This window comes from Esox lucius, chromosome 11 (genome assembly GCF_011004845.1).
Source record: "Esox lucius isolate fEsoLuc1 chromosome 11, fEsoLuc1.pri, whole genome shotgun sequence".
NCBI lineage: Eukaryota > Metazoa > Chordata > Actinopteri > Esociformes > Esocidae > Esox > Esox lucius.
Window position 1 is genome coordinate 29,345,216 of NC_047579.1, and position 18,384 is coordinate 29,363,599.

Sequence of the window (18,384 nt, forward strand, 5' to 3'; positions counted from 1 at the left end):
TCGGCTGGTATTCTGTCTATAATGGAGTGGCCAACACAGTCACCGGGCCTCAACCATTTTGAGCTTTTGTGGGAGCAGCTTGACTCTGGTATGTAAGAAGTGCCCATCAAGCCAGTCCAACTTGTGGTACGTGCTTCAGGAAGCATGGGGTGAAATCTCTTCAGATTACCTCAACATAGACAACTAGCACGCCAAAGGTATGCAAGGCTGTAATTACTGCAAATGGAGGATTGTTTGACAAAAACATTTGAATGACACTAAATTAAAAATAATTTTTAACCTTGTCAATTACTATTTCCTATTTATTTTGCTATTTTGCAAACTCATTTCATGTATGTTTTCAGGGAAAACAAGGACATTTCTAAGTGACCCCCAACTTTTGAACAGTAGTGTGTGTATATAGCCTACAGAATGGTTTTCCTTCTAGTAATGACTTTGATGGCTAATCCATTCAGTAAAATGCACTCACAATTTCTGGTTTCTGTTTTTGACGCACCTACCTAAGATCAAGTTACTGTGTTCTTTACGAATAAGATTCTGCTAAATGGAAAGTTTATTAGGGGAAAGTAAAAACCAAACTGCAGTGTTTCCTCGGTTTTGTAATCGCTGAACACAACTGTGTGTCTCTGTCTCCAGGTGCGCTTCCCCTCCCACTTCAGCTCCGACCTAAAGGATCTGCTGAGGAACTTGCTGCAGGTGGACCTGACCAAGCGCTTTGGCAACCTACGGAATGGAGTCAATGACATCAAGGGCCACAGGTGGTTTGCCACCACCGACTGGATTGCCATTTACCAGAGAAAGGTGAGAAGGGTGGTGGGGGTGCGGTTAAGAGTTGACACCATTCGGCGGCTTCTGGTTTGAAAACCTGATGAGGCTGCCAGATTGACACATGCATTACTCAGTCTTTCTCAAAACTGGAATGTGGTCTTGTTGACCAATGACGTGTCTGTAACCAGTGGTCTTGTTGACCAATGACATTGTCACTGAGGGATATCCATCAGGTGGCTTCTGGACAGGTTGCTTCTTTTAGATAATTACAGGTCTGTAATAAAATCTCTGATCAGACGGCATGGCTGAATACAGCAGCTTGTCTACTCTATTAAATATTTTCCCCAAAAACTGTAATCCAATAGTGTTTGTTTTCACTGAACTGACAAGCACAATTATTGCTAACGGTCCAGTGGTAAGATGAAAGGTATTGAAGTCCATAATGTGTCATCAAATGGTTGTTTAGTAGCTGCTGGCCAAGTCATTGAAAGTCTATATCTTCCTTCTTAGGATGTGAATTTCCATTAAACATAGTAGTGATATTTTCTTATTAACCTGTTCAGCATGTGCGGTCTATGCCTATATTCCTGTCAAGGCGCATTCAAGTTGCAAGAGCCATAGAGTGAAATGTATTCATCCGTCAGTGCACCAAGCATAATACAGTCACAGAAAAAAAATACTTTTAAAAGTAGATTTTCCCAAATGTTCTTGAATATGGTAATTTCCTTAATCATACCGCAAATGTTTTTGCTCTTACAATTATTCATATGCCACAATTAATTCTCTAGTAATACTGTAGAGGTTCAGACATTTTTGGTTACTTCAGGCTGTGATGCCAGGGGAATTCAACTCTTACACTACGATGTCTTGTTTTCTATTCTAGTTCATCATTAAATGAACTCACCTGGTGTCTCAGGTCTAAATAAGTCCCTGATTAAAAGGTTGGAATGAAAAAACAAGGTGGAACTGGTTTCAAGGTCCAGAGTTTGAGGGCTCTTTGCAGTATCTGCCCTGCTTATAACAAAATGACCACTCTAACATCTTTGTTGCTCTTTTAGTTAACCCTTATTTGACACTTATTGACAGAAACGTAGTGCAATACTTTCTCTGGTACAATAAGGATCTAGGGAAAAGATGCAGGGAAGAGAAGAATGTGCCTAATATAAAGGCAATTAAGAAGTAGCTTGCTATAGATATATAAAATACAGTTCTGCTCACAAGTTTGCATACCCTTGGAGAATTGGTATTGCATATACCATTTGTAACGAAAACATGAGTGAATAGGCGAAACACGTGTCCTATTTCCTTAGGGATTCACATTAAAAAAATTGCCACAAAGAAAAAAATTAACTGACCCCTGTTCAAAAGTCTGTATTCCCTTTGTTTTTTTTACTGTTTATTGCCCCCTTTAACATCAATGACAGCATGCAGTATTTTGTAATAGTTGTCTATGAGGCCCTGAATTCTTGCAGGTGGTATAGCTGCCCATTCGTCTTGGTAAAATGCCTCCAGGTCGTGCAAAGTCTTTGGTCATCTTGAATGAACCGCACGTTTGAGATCTCCATAAAGGGGCTCGATGATATTAAGGTCAGGAGACTGATGGCCACTCAAGAACCTTCACCTTTTTGTGCTGTAACCACTGGAGGTTGAACTTGGCTTTGTGCTTAGGGTCATTGTCGTGCTGGAAAGTCCAAGAGCATCCCATGCGCAGCTTTCATGCAGAAAAATGCAAATTGCCTGCCAGTATTTTCTGATAACAACATGCTGCATTCATCTTGCCATCAATTTTTACAAGATTCCCCATGCCTTTAGAGCTCACACCCCCCCTAAACATCAGTGAGCCACCACCATGCTTCACAGTGGGGGTGGTATTTTGTTCACTACAGGCCTTGTTCCTTCTCCAAACATAGCGCTTATGGTTGTGACCATAAAGCTCTATTTCGATCTCTTCACTCCAAATTACAGTGTGGCAGAAGCTGTGAGACGTGTCAAGGTGTTGTCGGGCATGTAGTAAACAGGCTTTCTTTGTGGCATTAGCACAGTATTGTCGTCTTTCTGGCATCTCGACCATGCAGCTAATCTTTGTTCAAGTATCGTCATATATTGTTCTCATTGAAACAAACACTGTCTTTTTCCAGAGCAGCCTGTATTTCTCCTGAGGTTACCTGGGGGGTTTTCCTTGTATCCCGAACAATTCTTCTGTAAATTTTGGCTGAAATCTTTCTCTGTCTACCTGACCTTTGCTTGGTATAAAGAGATCCCTGAATTTTCCACTTCTTAGTAAGTGATTGAACAGTAATGACTGGCATTTGCAAGGCTTTGGATGAATTTTTGTATCCTCTTTCATCTTTATAAAGTTCCGTTACCTTGTTACACAGGTGTTTTTGACAGTTCTTTTCTGCTCCCCATGGCTCAGTATCTAGCCTGTTCAGTGCATCCACGTGAGAGCTAACAAACACTTTGACTATTTATACACTGACACTAATAATTTCATTGCCATTTTCACCTGTGTGTGTCACCTTGTGTGTCTGTAACAAGGCCAAACATTCAAGGGTATGTAAACTATTGATCAGGGCCATTTGGGCGATTTCTGTTATCATTATGATTTAAAAAGGAGCCAAACAACGATGTGATAATAAATGGCTTCATATGATAACTGTCCTTAAATAAAAGTTTTTTTGCATCAGTCATATATTCAAAATCAATGCCAAAATTTGACAATTTCCAGGGTATGCAAACTTATGAGCACAACTGTGTGTGTGTTTTAGGTCTAACTATACTCATGAGTATAGTAAAACCAGAAAAGCTTTGACTCATGGGGACCTTTTGCCGGTCCCCATGAGGCAAAAGTCAATTTCTGGCTCAGGGTTAAGGTTTAGGGTGAAACTACCAATTCATTTTAGAGTTAGAATTGGGGTTTCTTTAAGGTCCAGGGGTTGTTGGTTAAGTTTCAGGGTTAATGTTAGGCGTTACATCTAGGTAACATTTAGACAAATGTTACTGAGGTTTAGGTTAGTGTTAGGTTTGGTTTAGAGTTAAGTTTAGTGCAAGGGAGCATGCAATATTGTATGTTATTGTCCATCATTTTTGTGGGTATTTTTCTGCCATAGAGACAATTTAAACCCTTCCTCAACAAGTTAATTTGTTCCTACACAGTGGCGGAGCTTAGCCATGGGTGCAAACCTTAGCCGCAGAGGCCCCCACCCCACCACTCCCCCATTGCAAAAGTCTTGCTACCTGATTGACTTCCCAATTAAGAGAGTCAGATAATATAAATTTAAAACGATTCTCCCAAAAATGTCTCTTACCATGATGAACAGAAGCTTGTTATTGGGTTACAACCAAGTGTACCTGCACATATAAAACTTTGCTGCTAGCCGCTTTTGGATGTGAATCATAACTGTAATCTCTTTCTCTATAAGCTGAGATGTTGCACCTGTCATTGTAACGTCAGATCTATCCATTTTCTCTTGCTTCTGCTACTCAACAACTTTTAGTAAAGACGTTTCTGAAGGGCACATTATATTTCACTTTTATAATGTTTTTTCTTTCCTCTGAGTGGCAGACATTTCTACGTTCCATTTTTATGTTTTGTTAATACATTTTCCACTGTTCAAATCCTAGCAAACGAGCCGACAAAATCTGACGTTATACCCAGAGTTGCCAGATTCACTGACAGTATAGGCCCAATCACCCGTGGACTCCACGTAAAAACTGCACACTGTCATTAAAAATAGCCTAATTATGCAGGAAACTTTCCCATCTGGCAACACTGGCTACACTTCCACTGTCACAGATTGGTCGATCATACAAATGCATTATGTAATCATAGAAAATATATACAGTGGGGAGAACAAGTATTTGATACACTGAAAATGTTGCAGGTTTTCCTACTTACAAAGCATGTAGAGGTCTGAAATTTTTATCATAGGTACACTTCAACTGTGAGAGATGAAAATCCAGAAAATCACATTGTATGATTTTTAAATAATTAATTTGCATTTTATTGCATGACATAAGTATTTGATCACCTACCAACCAGTAAAAATTTAGTCTCTCACGGACATGTTAGGTTTTCTTTAAGAAGCCCTCCTATTCTCCACTCATTACCTGTATTAACTGCACCTGTTTGAACTTGTTACCTGTATAAAAGACACCTGTCCACACACTCAGACTCCAACCTCTCCACAATGGCCAAGACCAGAGAGCTGTGTAAGGACATCAGGGATAAAATTGTAGGCTACAGGACAATAGCCAAGCAGCTTGGTGAGAAGGCAACAACTGTTGGCGCAATTATTAGAAAATGGAAGAAGTTCAAGATGACGGTCAATCTCCCTCGGTCTGGGGCTCCATGCAAGGTCTCACCTCGTGGGGCATCAATGATCATGAGGAAGGTGAGGGATCAGCCCAGAGCTACACGGCAGGACCTGGTTAATGACCTGACGAGAGCTGGGAACACTGTTTCAAAGAAAACCATTAGTAACACATTATGCCTTCATGGATTAAAATCCTGCAGCACACACAAGGTCCCCCTGCTCAAGCTAGCTGATGTTTGCCAATGACCATCTGGATGATCCAGAGGAGGAATGGGAGAAGGTCATGTGTTCTGATGAAACAAAAATATAACTTTTTGGTCTAAACTCCACTCGCCGTGTTTGGAGGAAGAAGGATGAGTACAACCCCAAGAACACCATCCCAACCGTGAAGCATGGAGAAACATCATTATTTGGGGATGCTTTACTGCAAAGGGGACAGGACGACTGCACCGTATTGAGGGGAGGGTGGATGGGGCCATGTATCGCAAGATCTTGGCCTACAACCCATTAAAACTCTGCCTCTGCTCCTATATCTATTTATTTGCGCCTAGTAAAAATAAAAATGCAAGCATAGAGCCCTAATTGAACCTAATTAACCAACATCAGTTAAATTAGTTATGTAATAAAACATATAATTGGGATAATCACCTTAAAAAACATTTCCTAAAACAATACAAAATAAATTGCAGTGATACTGATTGTCACTTCTGTGACACAGTAGGAACATCATAGAAAGTAGCTTTTTCTGTAAGTAGTCTCCATTCATTTAAAATAGATGAAGACATATGACTAAGGTTGACATCTAATGTTTTACATTTTGTCTGGGCCAAAATCTATTTATCTTAGCAATAATCCAAGAAATTATAATTATTTTGTTGCCCATCTTGCCCATGTTCTTTTAAAGAGGTTCTCTGTTTTAAAAATGACATTGCTTTAACTATATTTGGACCATACATGCATGGTTGCTGTATTCATCATCTTGCATTCATCAATGTAAAATATTTCAACATGGTTACATTTTTTGCTTGTTCTTGTTTTAACTGCTGATTCACACCATAAAGGGGAAGTTCACCTAATTTCACCAGCGGCCTGAAAAGCAAGTATCTGAGAATATTCTGTTTGTTTCAGGTGGAGGCACCATTTATTCCCAAGTGCAAAGGCCCTGGTGACACCAGCAACTTTGACGACTACGAAGAAGAGGAAATCCGAGTCTCCTTCACAGAGAAATGTGGCAAGGAGTTTGCAGAGTTCTAGGCCCAACCAGGAGTAGTGGAAAGAGACAGGGCTGCAGAGAGAACGGGGGGAACAGAGGGAAAGGAAATGGGAGATGTGATAAGTTGGACTGCTAACTTGCATTTTGTAATGACGACATCAACAATGTAATCCCCCTTCCCCCAAATGAAGATGGTGTGAAAAGAATGAGAGAAAAGCCCCGAAAGAGCCAGCAGTGTTGCCTTTTCTGATTGTTTCTCACCTTTTTACTTATTCATTTTCTGGTTTCCCTCTTGTGTTTGTGACAGGGGTTGAAGGGGCTGGTGCTATGCTCCTCTCTCCAGTTTTGTATCTTGGCAGAGGCGTAGGGACACATTTTTGCGGGCAGGTTGAGGCATTGATGGTCTGCCCTGGTACTGAATCTAGGCTCCTGCTGAGTGGGCCCTCTACAATCTTCTCAATGAACGGGGGCATCTCATCCTTGTTTTGTAATTGTCCACCCACTCCTATCTTGTTACCCCAGTTTCCCCCTTCTGTCTCTCCGTCCCTGAATCTGTCCAAGCAATATCAAGTCCAACAGACGTGCCTATCATAATGCCAACTGGTTGCAAAACCGTGTCGAAAGCATTGGTGCAGAGCTTTGGCTATTGGTGGCATCAGCCCTTGTGCCCTTTCTAGTTGGAAGCTTGACACTCTTTGCACACGCCTTTTGTCCGCTCGTTGTGGCATGATTATTGGGTACAGAGGATTCTCTCACCGCTTGCAGTTCAGGCAGCGCTACCACTTTTGATCAGAGAATCAGTGATTTCTCTACAAATTTCATCTAGGTCTTACTACTTTTTTGGGACCTGTGAAAAATTGTGTATATGAGCTCTCAGCATTTCTAATGTTAATTACGTCTGTCTCTTCCTCTTCAGCTGAATTTATTAGAGCATTTTAAAACCCTTTTGATGATCATTGTGTCCTCTCAAGTCAATCTCTGTGCTTGTGTGTTATTTAGTGTTTAAGGGTGGGTTATAAAGCAGTGATTTGGCAGCGACTAACAGAATGATCACACTCCTCTGACTGGTTTATTTAGTTCATAACACATTTATACATGTATGTTGATATATGATACAAAAAAGTAAATATCCATATTTTCCCAACATTGTCTCTTAGCTGTGAAACTGAGATGAAGATTTCAGAAATAAACAAGTATGAATTCTGCCAAACTTGCATAAGTCGGCACATTGTTTTACGCAAACATGTTTGTCAGTTAAATGGTGGTGGTGGTTTTTTAATGCGCAGGAAAAAAGTAGCAAAACGTTTCAGCAAAATGGTGCATGTTATTTCTGTACAATATCACTTTTAAAAGAAAGATGTGAAAGGATGTAAAGCTGTAGGGGTGCTGCAGTACCTAAGGTTGTGGGTACTGTGGTGATTCTTCAGATTGACTCTCAGCTGATCAAGGCCCACTTTTCACCTGCCAGGATCCATGTTGTAATTTCATTGTGTTCAGTGAGATGTGAATGGTTAATGCTGATTTAGTCATGTTAATTCAGCAGCTCTGTTCAGTCCGCAACTGACATTTTTACTCATAATCACACAATCAAATGGATACTCGATCTGAATGTGTGACTGTTAGGACTTCCAGTATGTGAAATTGTGAAAATACCCCCCATTGAGATATAATGCTTAACTATTTGAGCTATAGATAATATCTGAGATATGTGTCCATGTATCTGACTGATGGATAAAAGATATCCTATGGTTTCCTTTTTGTATTTATTTGAATGTTATGCTTTTGGATGCAAGACAATCGCAGCCCTAATCTGACCAATGGCTGGTTTGTAGACAGATGTGATAACGCAACACATTGAAATTTTCAGCAGAGCTTTGGTTTCCCCCAAAGTTTTTATTTTGGTGATAAGAAAATATTAATTTCCTATGGTGATTCGGCTCCGCACCAGTCTTCAAAAGGCACACTCTGTGCATCTCCTTAATAATCATTGCTTCAATTTGATAATATGCAGTATCTGTGCATCAGTCTATTTGGTCATCAAGTTTATTGTAGAATGGCTTATTTTACCAAATGGTCACACCTGACATTTATTTTTTGGCAGTCTTAAGTGAGTTTGCATTTGAATGTTTGGAGCAGGTCTGGTGAGAAGGCTACTTTACAGTTTATCAAGTAGAGAGAAACTTCCAAACATAGAGGTTTTATTAAATTACTATTAGTAGTATTCTAATTATTAATTCTATGCTTCCAAACTTGTGCTCTTTCAAGGAGAAATGTAATGTGCTTTCAAAATCAGTTGTCTGAATAGTTTCCTTTTTTTGCATGTGTCAGAACAACTAAAATGGAAGATATCCCAGACCTCTGAAATGTTATAATGACAAAGATTTGCTACCATTAATTTTTCACAATGTAATGATATTTTGCTTGTGTCATTGTTATGCATCCACTAGTCTTTTTAAGCTTCATAGAAATAGGGCCAGCGCCAGCTACAACAGCTGGATTCAGTAACCACTGACCTGCTAACATTCTTTGAAGCATACCTCACTTCTCGAATCATGTGTACCTAAAAAGAAGATATGTACCGAATTTGATGAGAATGTAAGCCTAAGATCTGGCTACGAAATTGGTTAATAGTCTGAGCTATGTTTTTACCCTTCAGGTCCTGCAAACAGTTCAGGTTTTGTGCTGGAAAAGTGTAACTCCGAGATTAGGGTCGAGGGATGAGCTCCATGATCCACTTATGACACCGAAGACATGACATTTTAATTTAATTTTCCTTTCCTGACCCTTGCCCTCTTGTCTATATTTTTTTTTTCTAGTTTCTACTAACCAACTCTACCACTTATTATAATAATCCTATCTATTCATCTGCTTTTCTGTGCTCATCTTTTCAATCTGTTTGATTGCCTTTTTTTCAATTCTGGTTTTCCATACTCTCATATTGAACGTTTCCACTTTTTACATCATGGAGAAAACGTTACTTTTCATATTTTCTAAGTGTATTTTCAACAAAAAGTTGATTATTTTCCTTTCCAATCTGGGTAAGGTGATGGTGTAGTATATAGTACCCCTTGGGAAACAATACTGTATATCTCTGCCTTTTGACAGTCTTAATTATCTTACCTTCTGGAAAACTTGACAGATACCCTTAGGACACAATGAGTATGTTTAAAAAAAATAACAATACAGAAAGTAATATTTTGCAACATGTATCATTCCAATAAAGTTTTACTTGTTAAAATTAAAATTGTATGAGTGGATTTCCTAGATCCACCCCGCTGTATTTTGTTAACAGGAAGTGTGTGTGTGTGTGCGCTCGTGTGTTTTGGCAGAGGATTTATTCATGTTTTTACAACACATTTAGTTGTTTTTAAGAACATCTTGGATGGTGAGGGGTTGGGGTATTGGTTTTGTGTTCACAGGTGGCCATAATGCCCAATATAAGGGTCTGATTTCAACCTGTGTGTGTGTGTGGGCCTAAATCCATAAACAAATGTAAGCCTATCAATCTGTCCATCTATTTCACAGGGGTTTTTACAGATGAATGTGCAGCCTCAGGCCACCTGTCGATGAGTCCAGGAAAGGTCTGATGTGTGAGAATGGGATGATGGAGAATAACTTCACTGATATAATTGCTCCTGGTTATGTGGGGACTTGAACCACCCACCACCATGGTAAGAGTCACCCTCATCCAGTCCCTATCACAATTAATCTCACCATACTGGGTTACTTCAATTTTATAATGCACAAAATACATCACCATCTTTTCCCAATAAAAATAAACTGTTGAATGTTTGAGGTGCTGGGAGATCACGATTAAGATGCGCACAATGCGCTACGTAATATATTTCGAAATGCCACCTTAAAATGTCCTGTATAGAGTTTAACTATCTCCGGTGGACCTCCTTAAAAGCGCACAACGCAAGCGTACGGCGAGGTTTCCGTTTCTCTCAAGCCGGGCTCTGATCGCAACAAGGTTGACGCACTGAGGCAAAACCGAATGAGCCCAACTAGAAGAAAATGTCCGAACCAATGTACCGTGAATGGATTCTGGAGACTATAGACTCACTGCGGTCGCGAAAAGCCAGACCAGACCTTGAAAGAATTTGTCGAATGGTCCGGAGACGACATGGTTCGGAGCCAGAACGAACCTGCGCTGAACTCGAGAAACTGATCCAAGAGCAAACTGTCTTGAAAGTTAACTACAAGGGCTCGATTTCTTATCGAAATGCAGCCAAAGTACACAGAAGAAGCAGGAAAAGGGATGATCACGCGACCAAAAGAACTACGGTCGAAGAAGCTAACCATTCGGATTTGAGCAACGGGGACAGCGCACTCGGTCCCATTGACCAGGATGAGACGGATGATTTGGAGGTAACGCTAGGCAGCCTGTTTCAGTGACTCCGTGCGCTGACACACCATGGATATCCCCCAGCGAAGATAACATCACACGTCTTTACTGTTATAGCTAATGACCACGGTGTAGTTATGGGAATAGTGTTTTAAAAAGCGGTTTTCTTTATTCAGGGAGGGGTGCCGTGGTGAATGCAAGTGCACCGAAACAAACTGCCGCAGACGGGGAGCGGCTTTCTAGCTACCTCGCGCGACCGAGGTGAAAAATAGCTACCAACAACAATGGAAGCTCAACTGCGCTCGCAATTTAAAATAGGTTGTGTGAGTTTGTTCAGACATTGTTTGCTCTAAAGCTTTAATCTACAAAAAACTTGAACGATTGTCAGGATGTTAGCAACAATCATCCCAATTCAAGCCGAAGGCTCTTTTCAAGCCCAAACTCGGTTTTGCAGTGAAAGGGGGGCCAAAAAGAAAGTCATACAAGCACCTCGGATGTGCGTGCCCGAATGGAGGACCGTGTGCTTCGGGTATTTGACGAAGAACGAGGTTGACGGTCGAGGGTATTCATAAGTGACACGCAGCTAGATATGAAGCCGTAGTTTAATGGGTTTCATGAGCGTCTGTCGCAGGAAAGAATGACCAACAACAGCAAAGTCAAACTAACGCTACACAAGCTATTGCTGCTATAGGGAGGTTCGTATTGCTAAAATCGGCCACATCGGTAGATTTTGAAGCGTTCTGTCAGACTGTTGTGGAGTATTTCGCGCGACTCCATTGCACACTTTCCATTAAAATGGGAGAAACCAGTGACGACGTAATGTGTGCTCTGTTAATATTGTCATATATCCTCCTGAAAAGTAGCAGAATGCGTCAAAAATCTTATTTTTGGGCATGTAGATATGTTAACGATACTTGACAGACAAATCATATACTTTGCATATCTACATAATCATCTTGAGTTTATGGTTAACAGTCGAAAGATTTTATTGTAGTTACATTCGCAATGAAAGTTGTTTTATGTCTGTCTCAAGCGCCTCTCGATGTGCGGGGCGGGCTCTGAAGAGTTGAGCGCTCGCACTCGCGCCTCCGCTAGTTGTGGCTTTGGACACGCACACAAGCTCAATAACCTAATTTCTGCGAATATACAGTCACTGAAAGACAACCAACCTAGTTTATGAACCGTGCACATATGTTCATAACACTGAACAACTTGTGTCCCATATTAAGCTATATTGAATTTTGTCTTGTTGAATACGGAACACAACATAGCGCAGCTGTAGTTCCGAACGGAGTGAACATCCTGTGAGCAATGTGCATTGCATTACGGGGACAAGGCCTCTAAAGGCAATTATTATCGACAGCGGTCAAAGGAAGATTGGCTATTGCGACATCTGTATCACCGTTCGGTTATTTACACGTCTCCGCTTTAAACATGGGTTAACACGTTAATGGTTTGAGCAGAATTCACCAGGTTCGTGTTTGTCTAATTTCTCTTAACACAGTGAACAGGGGGGAAAAAATCACGTGAAATGTAGTTTAAATTAGATTCTTTGATTGTTTAAGTTAAGCAAAGAATGCCAGCATACACTTCAATTCAATCATTAACTTACAGTACAGGGCGAAAAGGGGCCCACTCTCCCCAATAGTCTCCTCCCCCTCCAGTAGACTAACATTGTCCCTTCTTCTTTGCCGGCCTGCTGGCTTTCCCCACTGTACCTTTATCTGCACTAGCAGATCCTACATCCGTTGTCCTTTTTATCGAAACGGTACAGGTAATATCCAGCCGTGGGTGAATGTAGACTAGCCTATGCAATGTCTGTTGTGCTATTAATTAGACAAAGACATTTTTGTTATTGGTGATTTGAAAAATGGTCCTAGTTAATATTCCCTGCAAGTATTTCGAGGATCCGTTGTCCTTCTGTTACTACCAAGCTGGGTATTTTGTATGAGCAACGTGATTAACATCACTGACCTAGTAACCACTTTCATTACAAAGTGCGTTGATCATTTTGCGACATGTGCAATTTAGAATGCTAAATGCATAGAATGGTTGCAGTCTATTCCCAAATATTGTGTTGCAATGCTTTTGATTTTAGGATGAGGTTCCAGTGTCAATGGAGACCGACAGCCCCATTGAGGAGGAGGAAGTCGAGGGGGCGGATGAAGATGGCCACCAGGGCTCCTCTCCTGGGGGCGTGGATGCTGTGCAGGGGGTTTCAGGTGCCGCCCTCCACCAGTCTGCCCCCTGCTCCCCTAGCTGCTCAGCCTCTGACTGTCCCCCTGCCTTCAAGACTAGCAGGAGGTCCAGCTCTCTGCCCCCCTCTAGTCCCCTGGCCCTTAGGCAGAATGAGTCCCCATCTGACACTGCCTTCTGCCCTGCCGAGCACGGACACCCAGGGATGCACAGAAACACAGGAACTGGTTAGTATGTCGTATCAACAGAGCAGTCCTTGTGTCGGTGTGAAATGGCCAGCCGGTTAGCGGTGTTTGCACTGGTACCGTCTATTGGTGAAACCTGCGGTGAGACCCAGGATTTGTTGGTTCTTTTGCTCTGCTCTACGGTTTGGAAGTCAAGACTTAAAATATAGACGTGTGATTCCCTCATTATGTCGAGACTACCCCTTATCTGATGATTATTGAAAGTTGTTGACAGATGGTCGTTTTCTTGTGATCACAATATTTATGGTAATTCGTTTAAACGAGAAGCCACTCTGAGGCTGTGGTTGGCTGATGAGCCCTGTGTACAAGTTAATTAAAGCCGTCAGTTCATATGTTCACAAAAAGATGCATTGAACACCCACAGCCACGCTCTCAAAACAATCCTGTCCAATGCCACCATGGAAAAACAATATGTTCATCAGTATTATGGTCCCCAAATATATTTCTGACAAGCCATATGGTGTTTTGGAGATTTTTCACATGGAAGGTGTGGGAAACTTAAGGCAACTCTACCTAATTCAGTGGACATCAAAGGGACCTCTAACATTTGCCATGTCTGTACCCGTATGCCTATAAAATATACTATATACGTAGAAGTGGATATTACGGCTAGTAAATTGGGTTGCAGTGCTCATTCATCAGACAACTCTCATTCGTTGTGGAGACCTTAGTAAATGTTGTACATGGATCAAGACTTTCCCCCAGTTTTTACAAGGTATTAATATGCAAAAAAATTAAATGAACATTTGCGCACACACAGGAAGTAGTGTATGTGCAGCTACAGTGGAGCACTCCATAAAGTAGTTTAGCAGTAAAATGTCCCGTTCAAGTTCAGAACAGTATTGGAGTTTAGTAATAACCTGTTGCCATTTTAGCCCTGTTCACCAAACAGATTGTGTAAAAATAGGCCTTTTCTATTTAGGGAATCTTGTGGTCTCAACAGAATCCTGCTTTTGTTACGTTGTGACATTGAGCTAAATATGTTGTGATCTTGATATAATTGGGTGGGACCTTCTTTTTTTTTTTTTGTCCTCTCTTGACTTCCGGGACATGGGCTATGGTGTCTGAAGAAATGGGTAACACTGCTTTGGGAGTGTTGTAATTGGCTACAGAAGATTGCTGTCTCAAGCCCTGTGAGAGATGGACAGAATCCTTTGTTACACATTTTGGAGAAATAATCAAATGTTATTATTCTTGCTGTGGAGTCATAATGCAAGCCAGTGTGTATGTTTTTCACTAGGTTTGCCTACAGCAACACATTCAAACTGATGTGTGTTTCGATCCATGTATATCTCTCTCTTTCTTTCCTCAAGGGAATATAAAGACAATAGCACAGCCCTCTGGGACCTGTCTGTGGGTCCAGAAGAGCGTGGTGAAGAAAGCAATAGAGGATGGGGTGAGGACGGAACACCGTGGCCTCGCTTCTGACCAGCTGGTTCCTGACTGTGTGGATGAGTCCAGGAGGGGTTCTGAGAGAAGGCCACAGACATTGTCTCTTCCCTCTGAGTGTGAGTTTGTTTTTATCTACACCCATCTCTATCTCCTGGTCATATTTGTGTGTCTGTTTCTTATGTGTTCCCAGTGTGAATGTTTCCAATATGAGACACGTTAAGTTTGCCTGTCGTTGTATCTGTTTTAGGTTCTAAATACATGGAGATGGACGTTGCCTCTTACGTGATGGCCCAAGACAACGTAAAGAACGGCCTGAAAAACGGAGAGGTGTAAGTGTTTTAATGTTATTGACTCTTGTTTCTACTCAGGGGACAGAACCCCATGCACCATTGATGAATTGCTACATTAACCTATTATATGTTAGTCATAACGCTGTTAGCTTACCGCCACGACATAATCGGCTACACCTATGCCCTTTCATCAAGGATCTTTTTTTCTTTCCTTCTGAAGTGTCTCTCACTCCTTCCTCGGTCTCTCACCCCACAGCTCTGCAAAGATGGAGACTAGGAGGCAGAACTTATTGTTGTGGAGCGTAGCAGACGTGGCTAGTTACATCACCGCCGCGGGCTTTCCGGAGCAGGCTGTGGCTTTCAGAACACAGGTTGGTGAAAATGTTCAGCCACGTGTAGCTGTTAAGTGTCAGACCTCGTCCCTGTCCAGAAAAACCCATTGGCTCAGCCACTTTCAGTGATCTTAAAACACTGGTTGTGTTTTAATCGGTCAATATTCCCCCTAATGCATTGCAGTGTCTATCCATTATTTAGTGATATGCATGTGCCTTAGGGCTAGTGGAGTGACATTGTAATGGCGGCCATTTGAATATCCCCGGGCTGGTGGATGGTTCTTTTCCTGGATCAATGGCTTGGCCAGACTGCTGTCACCTAACGCCGAAGGAAGTAACGGTGTGGCCACAGCCCCTGGTTGAACCACCTTTTTGAAGTTCCCTTGGGTTATGGAATGGTTAGGGACAGTTTATTTTATCGGGTTGTGGGAGGGGTGATCCGGCTTTAGGTGTTATTTATATAGATGTTAATTGGTCCAGTAGTAACGCTCCCTGATCCATGAACATGCAGCTCCCCGCTGGAGACCGGGGTTCAATACCTGTCTCCAACCTTCACCTCTGTGCCTGCTCTTCAGCAGTCTCCTTGTTATTCACACTTTCAATAAAACTTATAAAAAACAATAACTGTAAGGATAGTGTCCACTCGTAAAAGACAGGGCTGTCAAGGATTAACGCATGTGATTAATTTAAAATGCTTCATAGCTTAAAAATTTTTTTTTACGCTGTTAACAGTTATTTTCTGAGCCTCAGAACCATCCATACTCAGTGCTTGACTTGAGCAGTAGCTGTCTGGAGTGTGGTACCGGCAATTATTGTTTTTTGCAGCAGCGTACCGATTACTTTATTGGTGCTTGACTTCTGCTGGAGTTGTCCAGAAAGCATCAACTTTACTTTAAAAAAAAATTCATACCGTGATTCCTGTTTACTTGCCACTAGTCTGTGAATTTCTCTAATCTAATTTTAACAAAATTTTTGCCTAAACGTCAAAGGACAATACCTTGAAAATGCCTGCAACCCCTCTGCTCTCCAGATAAGAGGCTGACTAATTGACTGACTACCAATTGATAAATAGTGGTTAGATACACGGGCTTTGACGTAGGCAACCAGGGTTCAATTCTCGCCACGGACCAATTAAATTAGGCATTAGGATTTGTTCAAGGTAGACTAGAACTTTACTGGCTACAAGCTTCAGTAGCTACATTATAGTAAGCCTAAAGTAAAACTATTGATGGTTATATTGCGATGGACAAACTGCGCTGACAAGAATATTCCTCTCAATTTGAATTTACTTAGCGTAGTTCACAATTTACTTAGTGGTTAGGTATTCAATTGTCATTGTTTACTAAAGAAATGAACCAGCAGTGGCGTGATTGGGGTCATTGTATTCATTATAGGTACTGTATAGCTTTTAACTAGCCATCTACAGTAATCAGATTCTAATTGAATATGTTGAATGTAGTGTTGTGATCCTGTTATACCTGTTATAAATAGTTTGAAGAAATGTAGAGTTTCGACTAATTAGTTTGACAATGCGTAAATAAACAGACAGCACATCTCTACACACGTATCATGTGCACCCACACCTGCTGTTTAAATATTGTAGTGGTTAAAGACGAAGTCTGTCACATAGTAAACCGTGGATTGAATCCAGCCTGGGCAATAACATTCATTCCTTCTAATGGTGGTCTTGTTTTTATGAATTAGCATGTTCTTACTTAGTTTCATCACATTATATGTTCTCCCCCTAACAGGAAATTGATGGCAAGTCCCTCCTTCTGATGCAGCGCAGCGACGTTTTGACTGGCCTGTCCATCAGACTTGGGCCTGCCCTAAAGATCTACGAGCGTCATGTGAAGGTGCTGCAGAGGACCCACTTCCTGGATGAAGAGGACGATCTCTGACTGTGGCAAAGGGGAAACGGAACAACACACTCATCTAAGGCGCAGAGGCCTGCTTTCACACAGTATTCACACGTGTCTTGTTCACAGCATCTCTGGAACCTTGTGTAGCGGTTCAAGGAGGTGTGTGGAAAAAGGACAGGGTGGTGGTGACTGGGGGCTATGCAGCAATTATCAATATAACAGTGTATACGGGCATCCACAACACCACTCCGTGGCACAGGAAATAAGGACTGTGCTCACCTGACCGTTTCTGGAAGTATGGCTTTTATAGGATCCCTATCTGAACACACATATGAATGTAAGGAGCCTGTGGAAGTTCAAATGAAGGTCTGCCTGTTCTGTACAGGTGTAGAGTGCAGCCAGTGTGAGAGACTGTTCCTGGCTATCACTACTCCCTTTCTTAAAAGACTACAGTCTGTGCATTTCGAGTCAGTCTGACATAAGAAAAATAACATTATCTCTTAAAAAAAGGTTTACTGACATTTCTTCATTGTTACTCAGATGTTTTATTTTTAAAATCAAATCAGATGTAATTTGGTATACTCAGAGTTAAACTAGAAACGAGATGTGAACTGGTTTAATTTGAGAATGTATGTATACATTGAGTGATGCATCGGAGGTTAATGATTGTCAGTGTCATTTATAACAGAGAAGGAAATGAGGTGTGCTGTCAAGACTTTCTAATGTCTTTTTCCCCCATTACTGACAATCTAGATTCTACTAGATTAACCGTTTCAATCATATTTAGAAATAAGCAATGTTTTACCTGCTAAACTAAGGCACCATAATCTGGCATGTAGATTAGTATGCCATACCTTTGAATTTATTATTTTCTTAATTTACATTTATTTGTTCTATTATTTGTTACTTTCAATTAGTCTGGATTTTATCTAAATAAAAAGTGTCCAGTTATTAAGCTGAATTCAAGTTGAAATGGGATGGGAGACCAAAACAAACGTGGGTCAAATGCCCAAGTTCCTGCTTGCGACAGGATGCGTTGAAATGACTGAATAAAACCAATATAGGAGTTATTAGTAACCAACTTAATTATTTTTATTGTAGCGTTGTAAAACATTTCTTTTACAGTCTATATTAAATTCCTCACAATTTGGTGAACATCTTCATAAAATACAATGTTGTTATACAATTAACTCAAACTTTTTGCCTCTGCTGTTTAGTGATGAATATACAGCCACTCGAAACATGACATTCCATATGTCCGTCTGTATTGTCTGATGTTATTCTGTTAATTGTTGTTTTGGCCCCGTTTCCAGGGTCAAAAATAAAGCTATTGTCTTTTCCATTCTCTGGTGGTGTGATATGTATTACTTGTCTATAGTTAGCGGCAAGTGAAATTCTTCAAGGAGTTGGTGTTACTGCCTG

The 18,384-nt window shown here is 41.0% G+C and overlaps 2 protein-coding genes across 6 annotated transcripts in view; both read left to right on the forward strand.

The window, feature by feature from the left end:
- Positions 1 to 9,124, forward strand: part of prkacaa (protein kinase, cAMP-dependent, catalytic, alpha, genome duplicate a) — a 28,463-nt gene extending 19,339 nt beyond the window's left edge. For both annotated transcript variants that reach the window (XM_010874380.3, XM_010874379.5), the window contains exons 9-10: positions 637 to 801; positions 6,213 to 9,124. In XM_010874380.3, the coding sequence (XP_010872682.1) occupies positions 637 to 801; positions 6,213 to 6,338 (291 nt within the window). In that variant the 3' untranslated portion in view covers positions 6,339 to 9,124. The remainder of the gene's footprint in view (positions 1 to 636; positions 802 to 6,212) is intronic.
- A 778-nt stretch (positions 9,125 to 9,902) lies between these two features.
- On the forward strand, positions 9,903 to 18,304 carry samd1a (sterile alpha motif domain containing 1a). 4 transcript variants are annotated; one of them, XM_010874376.3, is made up of 6 exons: positions 9,903 to 9,968; positions 12,744 to 13,068; positions 14,400 to 14,594; positions 14,726 to 14,807; positions 15,025 to 15,139; positions 16,852 to 18,304. In XM_010874376.3, the coding sequence occupies exons 1-6, from the start codon at positions 9,939 to 9,941 to the stop codon at positions 16,999 to 17,001; spliced, it is 897 nt and encodes a 298-aa protein (XP_010872678.2). In that variant the 5' UTR covers positions 9,903 to 9,938; the 3' UTR covers positions 17,002 to 18,304. The 4 variants fall into 4 exon arrangements, with proteins under 4 accessions (XP_010872678.2, XP_010872677.2, XP_010872680.2 ...); XM_010874375.3 differs by lacking the exon at positions 9,903 to 9,968 and adding an exon at positions 10,212 to 10,668; XM_010874378.3 differs by lacking the exon at positions 9,903 to 9,968 and adding an exon at positions 10,675 to 10,906.
- Positions 18,305 to 18,384: the final 80 nt, after the last annotated feature.

What these genes read in the sequence shown, in the direction of transcription:
- samd1a (XM_010874375.3), top strand. Translation starts at nt 10,315, where the DNA reads ATGTCCGAACCAATGTACCGTGAATGGATTCTGGAGACTATAGACTCA. An exon ending in GGCCTGAAAAACGGAGAGGT is followed by an intron (nt 14,808 to 15,024) that starts GTAAGTGTTTTA and finishes CTCACCCCACAG; the next exon opens with CTCTGCAAAGATGGAGACTA. An exon ending in CTGTGGCTTTCAGAACACAG is followed by an intron (nt 15,140 to 16,851) that starts GTTGGTGAAAAT and finishes TCCCCCTAACAG; the next exon opens with GAAATTGATGGCAAGTCCCT.